Source organism: Mercenaria mercenaria, chromosome 10, assembly GCF_021730395.1.
Source record: "Mercenaria mercenaria strain notata chromosome 10, MADL_Memer_1, whole genome shotgun sequence".
Taxonomy (NCBI): domain Eukaryota; kingdom Metazoa; phylum Mollusca; class Bivalvia; order Venerida; family Veneridae; genus Mercenaria; species Mercenaria mercenaria.
The window spans coordinates 32914056-32932630 of NC_069370.1; the positions used below are offsets into that span (position 1 = coordinate 32914056).

General features: G+C 34.1%; 1 protein-coding gene across 3 annotated transcripts; it reads left to right on the forward strand.

The window, feature by feature from the left end:
* The first annotated feature begins 95 nt into the window (after positions 1–95).
* On the forward strand, positions 96–15164 carry LOC123560434 (uncharacterized). 3 transcript variants are annotated; one of them, XM_053552638.1, is made up of 9 exons: positions 96–238; positions 2733–2921; positions 7584–7695; positions 8223–8349; positions 9811–9933; positions 11088–11264; positions 11515–11664; positions 13215–13302; positions 14857–15164. In XM_053552638.1, the coding sequence occupies exons 4-9, from the start codon at positions 8325–8327 to the stop codon at positions 14933–14935; spliced, it is 642 nt and encodes a 213-aa protein (XP_053408613.1). In that variant the 5' UTR covers positions 96–238; positions 2733–2921; positions 7584–7695; positions 8223–8324; the 3' UTR covers positions 14936–15164. The 3 variants fall into 3 exon arrangements, with proteins under 3 accessions (XP_053408613.1, XP_053408616.1, XP_053408615.1); XM_053552641.1 differs by having other exon boundaries at positions 97–238; positions 11088–11261; XM_053552640.1 differs by lacking the exon at positions 96–238 and adding an exon at positions 2057–2190.
* The last annotated feature ends 3411 nt before the right edge of the window (positions 15165–18575 follow it).

Here is an 18575-nt window from a genome sequence, read left to right on the forward strand (position 1 = left end):
GCATAAACACATATACCATTACAACAAGTTAGTTGGATTACATAATATATATCAAAATATAATACCTATTAAGACACGCACAGATAACTTAATATATCATTTCAATATGATATAATTCGCACCATCGACAGTTATACTATATGAAGTGTAACATCAAACATATATTATTGAAAGGGTAATAAATTTACTATGGTATCGGATATTACGTTTATTTTCCTATTATATATTGGCATTGCAGGTAAGATCTTTAAATATAAAGGTTGGTGTTATGACGATAGAGACAAAAAATGCTATATTTTTCAATTTAGTGGTCGGTGCTTGGATATATAAAGTCAAACTCGTTCGCAAAGACCTCCCTTTGGAAGTGAAAAAGCCTGTTTCCGTAAACAGGTGGTATTTGGAGACATGTAAAGTAACTATTTTTGTTTAAACAGGGTGAGAAAAGAGTGACCTTTGTAAGCAGGCTTTATTACCTTTATTGGGAGGTTGTATACAGCTCAGGTTTGATTGTACATGTATTTATTCATGAGTAAGAGCAACATATCCACCGTTGATATCGAATTTCTAAACCGTAGTTTTAGGAGTGGGAATTGGTTAAAGGGAGTTCATCACTTCTTAAGACGCACCAAATTACCAAATAGTATAACAAATAACAGAGGAAAAGATTATATAGGACAAGGCCGTGACTTATCATATTTTTGAAGAAATTTATGGCATATTGTTAATATATAACATTGTAATATTGAAAACATAATGAGAAACTATGAAAGAAATTGCTCCAGCGAAGATGCATGGATGCAACATAGCAAATGAAAATACAGAAATCTATAATAAGAAGCGCAGAACATACTAGGTCTATTAGAAAATTGAAGATTCTAGTTATTCTCACCATAGAAAAACAAGGCGATGATGCTCCCAGAGATCTCTTGGAAATGAAATGATAACTATTTATATGATTGTATATACAAAGTAAATTGTATTTAGTACGAATTCCCATCAAACGACTGAATACAAAGCACAGTCCGAAGCAAGCTAAGAAAGTCCCCCGAGTTCTTGTTGTATATTTGATTGATTATGTATGCGTAGCATAGACATTACAACAGGAACACGGACAAGGTTGCTATGGAAGAGTTTATAAACTGTTATAACACATTTAAAACCATCCACGCAACAACGTTAACTGACTGAGCTTACCACCAGACTGGGGCTATAACGCCTGTTTTAAGTTACCTCTTGTGTTAGAAGTTTGTAGCAAAGTGACCCACCTTTATGCACGACTCTACACGTACATATAATTAATTTAACTTCGACTGGTAATCAATGATCGTTTGGCCGATGAGAAAAACCCTGTTTATATAAGACATTGTCCGTGGACCTGGAGAATGGCTAACTACATGGTCAAAACCCCTTCTAACGATTAAAAGGCACCCGCCTTATAACACAGCTGCTGCTGCAAGAAGGCCACCATAGAAAATTGTGCTGCAGTATTGTTAAGTCTTCTAAAGTCATATCAAATAATTATCGAATTATTGAAAAAATTGTTTTGGCTCCCATAACACGGACAAATCTATATACCAAACAAGTGAGACAGAATAAGACTTTCGATACTTTGCTGCAGACTAGGCCTGTAACTCTTACAACATAATTTACTAGCTTATTTTTAAATTAGCTTAATCATAACTGAGAAGATTTTCACCGTACGTATATATAATATTCTATATTTAACGTTTATTTCAAGCATATGTAGGCCATTGTCAGTACATTCTGAATTAAACACATTAGTTCATCATTAGATTTTTGTTTTCGTTGGGTTTAACTTCGCAACGACAAAATTATAGGTCATATGACTTTCCAGCTTTTGATGGTGGAGGAAGACCCCTGGTACACCTCCTTGCATTATTCCATTACAAGCGGGCACCTGGGAAGAACCATCGACCTTCCGAAAGCCAGCTGGATGATTTCCTCACATAGTTTATCATGAGAAGTTAATTTCTGTCCGGTTCAGTTTATTTCTAACAAGTATAGCACATCATCATTTTTGTGTACTGTAGATTTTCGAAGTGGCGTGACATGCTTGTGCAGCAGTAAATTTGCAAGAACAGAGTCCAGCAGCCTGGTGCAACATGTGCCATTGTAATAAAATAAACTTGGTGACATATAAACAACATAGATACAATAATGTGAATCTTGGTAGGTTGGGAGGAAATTTAATATAATCGATTTGTCCTCTACGAATTTCAGATAAAGAATGTATTTGTCACTGCATTAAATATGCTCATGGAAAACCCATGGTTGTAATACTTGTCAAACGAGTATTTGAACTGATATATATATAGTGAGGTTTTACATTAGGCAAGAAAAAACACACACTGACATAAGATTAATTTACATATTTTGAAACATAACCATATAAACTTGGTAATTTATGCCTACTTTTAAGTACAAACTATCAAATATCGTGTACCCAGTAAACACTTAATATCATATTAAAACAAAAAACATGCGACATAATTTGAAAATATTTGTGAATTATTATCATTAGGTAATAATTTGTCGTAATATTGGTGTTGTCAGTTCAATTTTGTTCAAGGTTAGAATTTAAACATTACACAGTTGTGACACAATAGCTTTAAACAGCATGTTGTTTGCCTAAAACGTGACCTGAGGTATACAGAGACACTAGAATATGTGTTTAAACATACTGTTGGAATCAAAGTTCTGGTTCTATTTAGGTTGTACTTACTACGAAACTGCAGATGTATCCAGCTGGAATGAAACTGCGGAGAAGTGTGACCTGGCAACTCCAGATTTAATGTTTAAATCAGGTGAATACCGCGCAAACATTAAGGACGAAGATTGGAATGGACAGGCGCAAGTATGGATCGGATATTTCATGGCCGTTCAGCGATTTGATTATATCGGTAACAGAAACAATCACACATATTCTGTCAATCTTATAAATGTCAGTTAACGATTTTCTAGTTTTATACAAATCTAATAAGTTTATCCAATTTCTTAAAACTTCTGTAGGAAAACATGACCTGAGTACACATATCTCGAACAAAGAACAGGATGTAACAAGAGCACGTAGAACCCGACATTGACCCTTGTCTCTCTGACCTTAAAATCAATAAGGGTCATTTGCTGTTAGAAATAAATAGTGTAATCTTATAATTTCATATTAATTTAACACTATATAATATATCATTCTACATGCGGACTTTTTCACGAACCTTTTTTAATGAGTGGTCCTCCTTTCTAAAATATAGCAATTCATCTGTTGGTCGGAAAGTAAAAACATTACAAACGGCATAGAGATTTCCTCTTGAAGAATGAGCCATAGCCTTAGTAATTCTGGATCAGTTTGTGATCAAGATCTTCCAGGAAAGTCCATGCCTATCTCATTGCATTTTCTCCTTTGGTTCATTTTGAGTCTTTCGGCGGAATTCGAAAATAATAACGGAGTTTTTCACTCGTCACATAATCTTATATAATCAACCGAAATAAATCTTCTGCAAATATTCGAAGTACCAGCCTTTTGTCACCGATGAAACGATAAAGAGTAAAGTCAGAACGCCAGGAGATTGCAAATGTTTTTTATACAATCGCCGAAAACATGCATCTGTGTACAATATACGAATATCTTCACCTACATACTATCACTGGATCGATAAACCTTCTTATAAACAATGAATACATGCACTTTTATTAAATCACAGATTACATACAGTGAATGCATGCACATGCATAGGATCATCGGATACATACACCAAAATACAATAAACGAAAACATACACTTTATACAATCGACGTATGTAGACATATTTGATTTATTACAAAATATTGATTAGCTCAAACAAGTTATCACTATTTCCCGTCTAGAAAATTATCATCCTTTGCAAAAGGCATATTAAGAACCAATCGCTGCTTGATCTTACTGTTGTGGAAGCTGTCACCGGACGGACGGGGACCAACGGAGAAACATACCACAATAAGTAAGGGGGCCAGCAACGTCTACCATACACCCCTCCCTAGACTTTTTTCAAAGGCACCAAATTATTTGGCAGGAACAACTCATCGAAATTGAATGTGCCCATGAAAAAGCTTTAACGCCAGATAGAAACTGTCCGGTATATTTAAATTGAATTAAACATTTCAACTGTTATTTTTACCAAAGTTCTGTCATTTTGTAAAAGTCTCATAAACATTCATGAATATTCAAATTAGTTTATCAAAATGAAAATAATTCTTATAAAATGTCAATGTCTCAGCTCCTTTTGATGCGATTTTTAATAATTTAATAATTTATCAACAAAACTGACCAAGATATGATAGTATATCATCTATATAGTTGCCATTACCAAACATGAACGGTAGTCATGGAAACAGCGAAATCATATAATTATACATGTAGTCCAAAATAGTATTTTTTTAACCGGGACATTTCTTATATTGAAAGAGTTGGTCCTGCCAAACATTTTGATACTTGTGAGAAAATTCTAGGGACAGTCTATAGACAAATGATAAACAAAAGATGAAATATTACAATGAATACAAGAAAAAACAAGTTTACCTAAAATTACTCGAGAGTCTGTCCATATACGACAAAACACTAACTACAGTGGCGTAAACAAAAAGTCATAACACTATGACACCACAGTTAAAGAGGTAACTGGTATTTAAAAGTCAAAACCAAACAGGCATGTCCTGGTAGAGTCAGTTTCTTCTAACTAATTAGAATCTTTCGAAAACAGAACAGATGAAATAGGATTGCACAATAAGGTTGCAGCTCTAATGAAGTATTTCGACCCCCATAGAATAACGACCCCCCGGTCATTATTCTATTGAAAATGTGACTCCTTTCCTGTAAAATATTGACTCCCCTTATAAAAACTGACTCCCTTTGAAAACTCTATAGAATAACGACCCCCCCGGTCATTATTCTATAGAAAAACTGACCCCTCCAAGTAAAATACTGACTCCCTAAAGATGACTCCCTTCGAATCTCATAGAATAACGACCCCCCGCATTATTCTATAGAAAAAGTGACTCCTTCAATGTAAAATACTCACTGCCGAAATTACTACATTCGAACTCTCATACAATATCGATTCCCGGACATTATTCTATTTAAAAAAGTTACTCTTTCCGTGTAAAACACCGGCTCCTAAAAGACTTTCGACGATAATATCTATTAAAAAGATAATATCTATTAAAAAGTAAAATGATCCCCACCAAACCTAACGGACAATTTTACTAGATCTACAACTCTAATACCCTCCATTGCCAATAGTTAACCTTTTGATTGTATTACTACTACTGGTGCCGCTACTTCTATTGCTATTACTACATGTACTTCTTCTTAGTCTACTACTACTACTACTACTACAACTGCTACTACTGATACTACTATACCTGCTTCCACTAATACGTCTTGTACATCTACCTCTTCTTCTTCTGCTGCTGTTGTTGCTGTCACTTATTCCTCTGCTGCTGCTGTTGCTACTGCTGCTGCTGCTGCTGGTACTGCAACTGCCACTACCACTGCTACTATTACTACTACTACTACTACTACTGCTTTCTATTGTTGCCGCTACCGTACTTTACTGCCACTTACTAAGTATTGCAACTTCTATTAATACTAAGTTCTATGCTAGCAGTTTCTTGTGCAGTTTTCTTCTGAAGAATTACTTCATACCGAAGTTTGCAGGGATTATTGACACTGGTTTGTTTTGTGAACGTATTGTGAATTGTTATTTTCCTGAAAAAATGTATACACCAAGATACAGCGTCTAGAAATAGAATCCCTTTTCCCGTTGCGGAATGCTCTGATTTCTGTGTCAAGTGATGGTATTTGGGGCTAATGGTCAAACGGAAGGACGGACGGACGGACAAGGGCAAATCTATATGCCCCCCTCCCCCGAGTGGGGGCATAAAATGCAGCAATTAGGCCTTAGATACATGAGTTATCACAAAATTTGACCAAATGACCGGGGGTCGTTTTTTTATGGGAGTCAATATTCTTCGTGAGGTTCAGTTTACTTCACGTGGGGGAGTCATAGCACTATGATCTGGAGGTCATAAATCTATGACCGGGGGGTCACTTTTTCTATAGAATAATGACCGGGTGGTCATTATTCTATGGGGGTCGAAATACTTCATTACACCGGCACATGTAGATCCGATGTTTCTCCAAGTTTAGCGTCTTCTGGGGATAAATGTAGTTGCTTCCAAAGTCTAGTGTCTTCTTGGGATAAAAGTAGAGCCTTAAAGATATAGGCCGTGTGGACTCAAAGATATATTCCTTAAGGTATAAACGCCTTGGGTAAAAAGCTAAAACGGATAATACATAGTCGGTACCATGGTACATAAAATATCAGGGCATGCATCATCACACATGGATACCCATGCTTTATGTTGGTGTCCTAAAAGGAAGTGCGACAAAATAAAGGCAAACAAGAGTTCCCTTTTGTTCACCATACAATTTGTAAGTTCTCCAAATGTCACGTGCTTCACAGTTAAAGAAATGTGCTATATTTGATACGTCACTGATTTTACATCACTATTACTTAACCGAAAGTGCTTTCAGTAACTTAAATATTTAACAATTTTTCTGCTTATGTAAAATGAGAATGATACTAACATATACTAAAAAGTCACACAAATCAAAATTGCAGTCCCATTCTCAAGTAAACAGATATTCGAATATAAAACTAGGAAACAGGCGTGAACATAGACTTCACGTTCAGATTAAATGACAACAATGGACTTCCATAGTTGCAAAATTGTTTTACAGAGATTTGTTACACAGAAAAAGCTTTTGACTCCTCTTGTCAAAATAACGTTCTGACGCAATGAATACCAGGAAATTTTATTCTCGTTTATAAATGCCTAACCAATTTACAATAATACTTAACTTCTCGTCAAGAACCTTTCTTTACAACAAAAACAAAACATTACAGTAATAACAATTGTTATATAACATTATTTCACATATCAGACAAGCTCATAAAAATATCCTACTAAAATTCAGTCTACGTCAATACATTTCTGTTCTTATGTGCGCATTTTTTTGTTGTTCACAACAGTACACACTATATATAACCTAATTTAGGTGGGATAAAGAAATAAACGGGAATAGAAAACACTTTCCAGGGACAAATGACATAAGGCGGGGAATTATTTAAAAAAGTTAAAAAAAAAAAAAAAAACAATCGAAAATTTACTTGCCAAAATCAGGGCAATCCCAAGAGCTTTATATATAAATACAAAATAAATCGGTCGTAAGAAACCCCTAACGTTCATAATACTGGACCGATTTTGAACAAATTATACCAAATTCGAAGCATTTAAATATTAAATACAATAAGCTTTGTCTCAGAGCAATATCTAACACTGTAGGCCTATATATCTATATAAAACTGAGGCGAGACAGTGTTGCCTTGTAGCAGAAATGACTGCGTCACAAACAATTTTCATCAGTTTTTTCTTCAGTTTGAAGGAAATATTAATTGATTAGTAATTGTAGTTTGATAGAAAAGACCAATCTTTGCAGCATTCTATGTTAATCTTCTTTTATAAAGGCTGTTTGAAAATTGGAGGGAAAAAGCAGACTTTGTGAAGCAGTTTAACACACCAGGAATTTGTCACTCTGCATGTAAAAGTACGGATGTAATCGGAGTGCACGACAATGAGGTATTAAAGAAAACCACAAAAACAAATTTACAAATATTTTGTGAGTATAAATAAAAATGCAAAGTGACTTGATAAAATCCATTATTATTTATCGTTTTGTTAGTTTCATTACTTGCCATTAAAATATATGAAATACATTCATGTTATTTAGAAAGTATATAAAATCTGATTCAAATATTTCATATTTGAGCCGTGCCATGAGAAAACCAACATAGTGGGTATGCGACCAGCATGGATCCAGACCAGCCTGCGCATCCGCGCAGTCTGGTCAGGCTCCATGCTGTTCGCTTTTAAAGCCTATTGGAATTGGAGAAACTGTTAGCGAACAGCATGGATCCTGACCAGACTGCGTGGATGCGCAGGCTGGTCTGGATCCATGCTGGTCGCATACCCACTATGTTGGTTTTCTCATGGCACGGCTCATTTCTTATATAGTATGTAGAGAGTCTTGATCTGAATTAATATTTTGTTTACTTCCCACAGTGTTTTAGTTTACCTCACACAGTGATTTTGTTTACTTCACACAGTGTTTTTGTTTACTGAACGAGAATTTCGTGAATGTAACACAGCCATACTGTGACACGATATGTGAGGCACAGAAAGGTGTCGTCTGTGGTGGTGATCAACATATGTCTGTTTATAAGATTGGCAATGGTATGTTTGTTTGCTTGTTTTGCTTGGTCTAACGTCAAACCAAAATATTTTTATGTCATATCGAGACTTTCCAGCTTTTGATGGTGAACGAAGACCGTATGTACCCCTTCGGGCATTAGTAAAGCTCGGGTGGTCATCTAGATAGATCTACCGACTTTCTGGAAGCCAGCTGGATGGCTTTCTCGCATAAAAGAATGCTACACCTAAAGCATGGTTTCGAGCCCACATCGGGCGGGCAAGTCGTTTGAAGTCAGCGACATGAACCAGTCAGACATGTAGGTATCCAGTTATTGTACGCTATTTGCTATTGGACAGTGGTATTAGTAACTAATACATTGTTTAAAATAATAATACTGGTGCTACTTTTTGTGTTTTGTAATGTTTGTTTTATTTCTAATCTTGCAAATAGAGTATGTCTATTTCTAAATTTTTTACAGTCTAAGGAAAACTACATTTTACTTTCCTCATGTTTTAACTTAGAAAAAAAAACATGTTTTGTAGTCCTGGGGTCGTATTCATAAAGCATCTTAATTTTGTGGTGATTTCATCTTAAGTCTTAGTAAAAAACTTAAGTCCTATTCATAAAACAGCTTAAACTTAAGATACGTAAGCAATTACTTAAGTCAGAAAACAAAATGGCGTCGTGAATACGATTAAAGTGTTGTTTTTCAGATAAAAGCACTTTAAACATAATTGTGCATGTTCTATTTGTCTGAAATTAATGTTTTTTTTAATGTTTTCGGCCACAATAAAAGCCAAGAATTACTAAAAGCGAAGAATTACTTATTAAGTTGTTTTATGAATAACAAATATACTTAAGTAAAATAAATTTCTTACCTAAGTAATACTTAAGTAAATAATCAATTTCTTATACTTATACTTAAGATGTTTTATGAATACGGCCCCTGGGTTCTTCTTTAAAAGCATTAAACCTATGATTCAAAATTTACGGATCATTTCACTTGTCGATGATATATTAAGTGTTATTACATACTCGTTTCTATTCCCCGTTTAGTTACACTTGTACCGGAAACGTCAATATTTTTCAGTACACTGACGCCTGAATTTCATATTGGATGCGTGACGTAATTCAGTGTGGGTTGTTGCACTATTTTTTTCTGTTTAGTTCAGTATTGTCAGTCATATTCAAGCTATTGAACAAATTCATGATATTTACATTATATTTATACGTGTAGATGCGTATGTGATAAAAAGGTTATTACCTTTGCATTGGGAAATATGCACTCGTTCTTCAGCGGAAGAATATTGCGCTCCTAAAGTCGCGCAATATTTCCACTGAAGAACTCATGCATATTTTCCGATACAAAGCTAATAACCTATAAATATATATTAAATTGAATATGTATTCCATAAAATTAGAATACGATAACTCATTACCCTTGCAATTAATATATATATTCTGTGCGTATAATATTTATTATATTATAATATTTTATATAGAACCCGATATTGGTCATGATGAAGAAACTGAGAAGAGCTGTCTCGGACTTGAATACCAGCAGGTTTCAAAGATTTTTAAGTGGCAACTGTGCAGCGAGTATCTACGGCCGCTCTGTGCATACAGTAAATATTGCAACAATTTCAAATTAAATTGTTTGAAACGAATTAAGGGGACACGAATCTTAAAGTTTATTGTTTATCATATATTACACAAACTAGTCAAAGTTGCAAATCTGGTTAAATTTGTTTTCCTTTAAAAATAACTGATATTAAAGTGCAATATTAAACTTATACATGTCTATCTTATAACACTGGTATAATGACTGGTATATGGCTATAAGGTTGAATTTCGAAAAAAGACACAAGGTTGGCTGCTTATAAAACCTAGTTAGCGGCCTGTTTATTATTCTTATGTGACCAGTACATATCTTAATACCGACCCATAGAGAAGGGCTGGAATAATGGCCGTTGATCACTGCAGCAGATAATACAAATGACAATGTAGGGATAATACACATTCTTTTGTGTATTAACATCTGCAGAAGCCCTTGGGATTGTTTGTGACCGAGACCGAAGATCGAGGTCACAAACATATCCCAAGGGCTTCTGCAGACGTTAATACACTAAACAAACGTGTATCGTCGCTATTCTTGCATAAAAAACATTACACGACGGCTGAATGTATTGTTTTCATATGTGATGACTTTACGATTCCGGTACATTTTTAGTTACCATTCGGTTGTTCTTGGAAACGGTAAACATGTTTTAAATATTCATAACCGGGGCACATAAATCAACACCACTACCAAAAGCATGAGTTGAAGGTTTTTGAGCACCTTATTTTTATTTCTAGTTATTACAAACGTTACATTACCCATAATTGTGCATATAACTTAAAAGTTTGATTAACAGGAACACAAATTTAAGAATAATAATTTTTGGGGGTAGTGCATTTGGCTTTGGTACTATGGATTAGATTGCACCTTTTATGCTACAAGAAGAGAATATTATGGAAGAATCAAGACGCAGATACCAGATGTCAATCTGCGCAGAAATACTATACATCCCTGACAAAGCATTTCAAAAATAAAAATCATGTATTAACAGCACGTGAATTGCCTTGCCTTGTTTGCACACGATTTTTCTCCCGTTAATACATGGGCGGATCAAGTAAAATAAGTAGTTTTTATGCAAGAATGTTCAACATAATGCTAATGTGCATTGTCTTAAATTCAAATACTGAAGTAGTAAAATTCTTACAATTGTTTTGAACATAGTTGATTCGGAGACAAACACTGACGACAAACATTATCCCTGGGAGGTGGCTTCTAATGAGTGTTTCAAGCGACAAACCATACCTACATCGTATGAAACTGCTGAGCAGTTTAAGACGGTGCTTACTGGAATATACTGGACAGGGACTATTAGAAGTCAAGGCATTTATAGTCGTGGTAGTTTGTGTATTTTCTATGATAAAAATAAAAATAATCTTGCTATATATTGTAGCATATCTTCTTACTTCAGTTCAGACTTGACAATTGAATTTGAATACACGTTTAACTTATTTACAATCGATTGCTTCAATGGTTCGTACATATTATTCCATTTTACATATCGACAGAAATCTATGTTTAATTTTGAAATAATTATAACTAAAGGTAGTTTAGACAAAAATACATTATTGATTATACTTTATATATTAAGGATTGCGTAAGACACAGGCTCACGACCTGTATGGTTATTTGACTAAGAACACCAAAAACATGACCTTTGTTATGTTTACAAAGGAGAACAAAAAGCTAAAAGGACTTTGCCAAATAGATGATTCTGGACACAAAACAAGCGGAGGATCAGGTTAGTAAAACAAACTTAGAACAAATGATATATTAAATTTTCGTGTGAATGGTTACAATTATTCAGCCAAAAGAAAACGACTATTGGCAAATATCAAGTAATTATTCACCGACAGATGTTATAAGCAGCTGATTTCTTTGGATTTTGGCTATTTCTGTTAGACTTTTGTTCTTGCTTTCCCTCACATTGATCAGGAAGCACAAGAATTTAACTGTACGATGTATTTTGCAAACAATTATATAACAAATATAAGCTCCACATAGCTTGGTTTAAAACGCTCATTTACAAACAGAACAATAAAATAAGAGCGACAAGGGGTTTGGGCTAAAATATATAAAAAAAACCACAAGAAAATGGAAGTAAATTTAAATAGTTTTTTTTTACGGTTTCTGGTGCTCTCTGAATCAAGAAGTTGAACTGAACGACAAACTAATTAGGGCGGGGGATGGCCATGCAGCATTGACCTGTTACACACTGACCCTAAATTCTACTTAGTTATTGTGTAGAGTTTGAGAGTCTGGTAACGAAATCGGAACAAACAGTATCAGCCTTGACACTGAAGCTACTGACCTATAAAACAATAGGGGTCTGTCAGTTATGTTTTAAATATGAGCGTAAAATTTGAAAACAATTATTCTTTATGACTTAAGACTCCGGAAACTATTCCCAGTATCTGGGTTACTGTGACCATGGTCTTGATCTATTGACTCAACACGACAAAAACTTACTTAATACTAAGACATTGAGCCACTGACTCTTAAAACAATAGGGACCTATCTTCAGTTGTACTTAGTCATTAGGTAAAGACAGAAAACTGTAACTGTTATATTTTATGACTTAGAATATGGACACCATAATATAACACGTCCTTTTTCAAAAAAGGACACAAAAATAATATTGATACATGGTGTCATTTATACCATATCACTGAAACTTAAATGTATGAACATTTTCATATGCATATAAAATTATGCATTCCTTCAAGCATCCATCGGACTAGGAGGTAGGAAGCGGAAAAAGGGAACATTGATACGTTTTCTGATCCAAATTTGAGACGTACGATAAGCTAGCAATTACAGTTTATAATTAGTCCGTTTTGGAGACCAAACATGTAAATTTGTAAATTATCTTTTTCTTCTTCGACACTTTAGACAGATGAATGAATTTATGGTAATGTGAAATATAATGCCTTGCATATTTTTGTAGATTTTTGTAATAACTTTATACAATATGTGGGTTCTTTGCAAACTGGATAGAAAATGAGTCATACCTGTAATTATATGGAATCTAAGGTTTTATATCACAGTATTTGAAAAGAAAGTACCACCAATTCCTTTTGATCAGGGATGGTGTAAAGATACATAACATATTAGTCGATAATGCAACACTGCAACTTTAAAATCGTTTGGTGGCATATGAACCGGAATATCCCAGGGTTGAACACATCCTTCAGGACATGAATTCTGATTCTGATTTATCTAGGACACTCACTCAAAACAGACTTCATAAGATGTAATGAATACTATAGACAGTACTTCATATACTTTTAGTTCCCGTGGAAGAAATTGGGATAGGAGTAGCGATGTCGATACTGGTTATAGTCATTATAGGTTTTGGCGTCTACAAATGGAGAAAAAGGTATTTGACTATGTTTCTGTAAGAACTTTAACCAACAGTTAATTTTTTGTTCCTTTCTTCGGTTTTTTAATCTGAAAAACAAATTGCTTACATATATGGTATGCATAAGGTATTCTTTTGACTCCGGAATTTGACCCCCGAACCGGGAGACATACACTGTTTGAACTGTCTGTCCGTCATTCTGTCCGTTACGCTTCTTTGTTTACTCAACTCCTCCTTCTAAAGATAAACTCGGTACTTCATCAACATGCAGTGGAGATGAACATATTGTCGGATTTTTCATGTCCGATTATTTTCATGCCCGTTTTAGGACTTACCAATATTACAACTACATCTATACCTTTTATACTCGACTTACCTTACAGCTTCAACCCGAATCCAATGAAACATGTTATATATCATTATGATGCAGTAAACATGCTCCTGTTATTAGGACTGTTATGTCAAATTATTTCTACTGGAGATATATCCATTTCTGATTTAACAATATTACAACTACATAAAGCGATAGTTGTTACCATTTGATTCGAATGAAATTTGGTATACATTATCAACATGAAGTTGGCATGTGAGTTTTATGTGAGTTTTATGTCAAATTATCAATTTTTTTTAAGTTTTGTCTCTTTTTTTTGGACTTCGCAATATTATAGCTACAGCTGCACCTTGTTTATTCAACTCATCATACAGTTCCCATTCTAATCGATTTGCTTATTGTTAGAACTTTCATGTTCGACTATTTTGTCTTTAGTTTTGCCCCTTTTGAGACTTTACAATATTATAACTGCATTTGTAGCTTCTCCTTCAGCTTCCGACTAATTCAAATTAAACTTCTCATCACCAACAGGAAGAGGACATGCTCATATTGCTTTAAGTGACTTTATGATATTATTGAATAATGCATTTTAGGGGCCATTTGTCATACCTTTTCAAATTAATAAATCAACAACATAAAAAAAACATGTTTCTATTGCTTTAAGTAACATTATCATATCATTGTACAATGCATTTACAGGGGCCATGTGTCATAACATGTTGATATTAATCTAGATAAACTTTCAAAATAATACTATTGCACATTTAAGAACATATAAATGGCAACTAATTTTATTTAAGATCTTTACTTTTTCGGAAACTACATCGAATCGAAAAGGTCAGAACCTAAACTTCAAATCATAATTGTGCAATTTACTGAACCTTTAATTACGTCAGGTCGTATCAGTTACTGACAGTCTATAATTGGTCACCGACAAATATCGTATCTGTACGATTACCTTTAAGTACTGCATATAATTTGATTTTGGATGCAAAGAAAAAATCCTTAAGTCATTTTAGCTCTTTAGTTATGTGGTTGCAATATTGTTAGAAAGGGTTGCAATCAGCAATTTGCAAAAACAAAATACAAAGATCATCTATTTCTAATTTCAACTCTACATGCAAATAGTTTATACATAAAGCTAAATTAAATGTATTTGATGAGTATTTTCTTGATTTACATCAATGTATAATGATGAAAACGTTTCGTAATAACGCAAAGGTATTATTATATTATAATAGGAAACAGCAGTCGAGAGGAAATTTGCTACCAACTGGAGTTGGTGGTGAAGTATCAGGAGCGAGGTATGGCAGGTTCTAGAGAAAATGATGATAGCATATACGGCCAAGCATTTCTAAGACAGAAACAGATGGATAAAAGCTATGGATATCAGCTGAAGAAAAAATATTAAGAGATAACAAGTACAAACCGATGAGAAAAAAATAAAATAAAAATATTGCTTGATTATGTTAACAATAAAAATATATTTTTATTTTAAGAAATACATTAACACTGCAAAACGAAAAACAATAAAATTTGAACAATAAAACACTTTTTTTATGCTTGGAATAATCTGAAAACGTTTCCTTCGTGTCTCTTCTGCCACAATAGTTATGTCGTCATATAAATGGCGACTGAAATTAATAAACGCATTAAGGTGTGCAAATCAAGCAAAACAGCCAGCAGACTAACTCTGCTTTTACAGGTGAGTCTAAAGGATACTGGCACATGACGAAACAAGGAGTATTTTACGTCGTTCTGAACGCAGTTGTCTGAAATAAAAATACCAATTAAGTGCCAGCATATATCAAAATATTTACAGTTCAAATCCGTTTCTTTAGAAGTAGAAAATCTTTTACTGGTTGAAGATACGGATTTAAATATGTGGCTCGAGGGTAACTGTTTGGGATTTTACGAGGCTCCGTTTCTTGCACACCGTATTCTTCAATTTATAGAAGAAATAAAATGGAACGAAATTCAATGCTTTTCTATTTATTTAGCAGCATATGAACTTACGCGTTCATTCATAAATAACTACATGAGAGACATCTTCCGGCACCGGTAAAAAAACAAGGGACAGTCCTGTCTAGCATGCAAAGAGAAGCTGTCAAGATCTGTTGCATACCGAATGACATAAATCTTGTGGTCTCAAATGCGAACCAAATGTTTCAAGTAGAATAAAAAATATTCAGGTGCACTATTTAAGCTGAAATGTAGAAATAATGTTATGTGTAACACACCTCACATCATTTATAAAAACAAGAAAATAATCTCTTTAAATTTAGACTTGCAAATATACGTTTAAAAGAAATGCCGTATCACCAAGATTTTGACCGTAAAGTTAGTTCATTGTTCCTTTGTCTGGGTTCATACTGATGCATGAACTCATACCAGGTATGATTATTATTTGTGTCATTGATTGATCGTTAGTATTTTATCTAATAATAGTCTCGATAAGTAACGCAAATGCTCGAAGTAGTGACATACTTCTGTAAGTTTGGACTACTATCCTTAGAAACCTGTTTTCGGACATGCCTGTCAGTATTTGTTTTTCAGTTTATTAAATTTCAAAGGGTCATAACTTTTATTTATTAAAACATTCCAACAAAGTTTAATAGAGATCAAGTAGAAAATGTATCATCTGGAGTGCTAGCAAGGTTGTCTATTATTTGATCTTGAGACCTGATAGTTGACCTTAGGTCTTAAATTTTCTTTGGCGAACATTTATTAGAACAAACATTATGACTAAGCTCCATGAATGTCAGACAGAAAATGTAGCTCCTATAGTGCTAAAAAGGAGCTATGCAATTGCGGCGTTCTTACGTCGTTCAGTGTGTTTTGTCCCTCATTCCTGCAACGCCTTGGTATTTGTTATTCTATTCAACTCATTTAATAAATTCAATTTTAAAGGCACTCATGTAATATCCTCTATTTATAAAATATTTTCTTATATAAAGCGTGATGTATTTGATTCATTAGAAAAGATCTTTATTACACAGTAGTCATACTAACGTTAAACATGAGCAAAGCCTGTTACTTTACATCGATATATCTTCCTTTTATAAATTTTCTTAAGATCAAGCAGCATGTCCCTTCCTAAATGATACAACAAAGCGTATCAGTCAATAGTACAACAACTACCTTTATAACATCCTTCTTCAGATGTAAATTGCCATGTTAACATTGACATGTAGTTTGAATCCCGGAAGATGTAGATGGAAGTCTGTTAACAACTTTTATAACCTGTGCTTCAAATGTCCGACCAATTTCTTTCTCTTGACAGTTGTGCCCTTCTTAGCCTATTAAGTAAATCGTATGAGGGCCATTCTAAAATAACGACAATAGTGCTATATGGTACACAGTCAGTGTACAGATTTCAGATTTATCTCATCCTTTCAAAGTATTCGCCCTTGACTTCAGCGCACTTCTGCAGTCGAGAAATCCAAGAGGTGAACACTGCAGAATACCCTCCCCTTGGTATGGTCTTAAGTAACTGTGAGCCACAGCGTTGTCATGGATCATCTGGAGACCGCGATGACAAGTCCTGAGTCGATTTATATAGTATGGGGTCACCGAATTCATTTTCGCGTAAAATTACATTATGCTATCCCTACCCCCAAATCACAAGATAGCGCAATTGAGTATTTTTTCCAGTATCTCGTCTTTTCTTCCATAAATCTACTATTTTATTTTTCTTAGTACAGTTAAATCAAAATACTCTTTAAAACTCTGCTACCTACGTCAAAATCACTTCAGTGTAGAACACAGATTTTAATGTTTAGATTATATTGCGACAAAATCGACACCGCATTACCGATGTCTTGAATTACATTACTCTACCACAATCCCAGATAAAAAAAATGCGTAATTCTGTGGATTTTCTGATGTTTTGTGATAAAGACAAACACATTTTGAGTTCTTTACAACTGTGCAATGATTTCATTCAACATTAAAATTGAAATGATTTATTTCGCAAGTTAATGGTAATACAAGAACAGTCCTGTATCGATGCACATTTACAAAAATAAATAAGAAAACGACAGAATATAATTAAAATCTTTTATTTGAATTATCTCAACCTTTTAATTTTAACAATTACCTGTACAGAATTCCATCACAGGCCGCTATTTCCGTGACGTATTATCTGAGCGTAAAACTGGATACATAAAGAAATAAAATTTTCTGCATGTAATAGCATAGAGACAAACAAATAGAATACAACTTTAGAAAATTTAAAAAGCCCTATTAAAGGTAACTTATATCATCATGTTTGAATAAATTTTATTAACTTATTTAACTTTACTACAAACTTTACGCTTGGGAAATATTCCGATTGTTTGGAGTGTAGTCGGACACTCCTATTTCGAATAAAGTGCATCCTCTGTAAATACCCGCGGGGAAACAGAGTATATTTGTTATACGGAGGTTATTGCTCTGAAAAGGTTAATTTATTTAGTAACTTGGCTAGAACAGAAACAACATCCTTTACAAAGAGGTTTTAGTTCTCCAGATATGTGTGTAAGGAAGGCTATCCTTGTATTCATAGAGACGTAATAGAAACATATTCCATATGTAATTCTTTTTCCTAACAGTAGAAACCTATCAAACACCATAAATATGAGTAAACATTCTGCTAAAAATGTTAAATATTCCACGAAATAAAAAATAATGTTTGTTTCGGGTTTAGCGCTGTTTTCTATTTTACGGCGGCAAGCTAACCTAGCCAGTGTTCCTGGATTCTGTATTCTCAACAAGTAACTTCCAACTTTATCACATAAATCAGAGTTGGAGGGCGAATGATTTCGGACACGTGTCTCTTATCAAGGCGTCATGCCCTACCCGGGAACCTAACTCACGATTCATAGGTCTGCATTCCTTCTATTGAGCTCAACGGGTGGGGTAAAAGACAGAAAGAAAATAGCGGTTGTGACTGAGACTCTTTGTAATTCAACAGCGGTTG

What these genes read in the sequence shown, in the direction of transcription:
- LOC123560434 (XM_053552638.1), top strand. Translation starts at nt 8,325, where the DNA reads ATGTCTGTTTATAAGATTGGCAATG. An exon ending in CAAAACAAGCGGAGGATCAG is followed by an intron (nt 11,665 to 13,214) that starts GTTAGTAAAACA and finishes ATATACTTTTAG; the next exon opens with TTCCCGTGGAAGAAATTGGG. An exon ending in GTCTACAAATGGAGAAAAAG is followed by an intron (nt 13,303 to 14,856) that starts GTATTTGACTAT and finishes ATATTATAATAG; the next exon opens with GAAACAGCAGTCGAGAGGAA.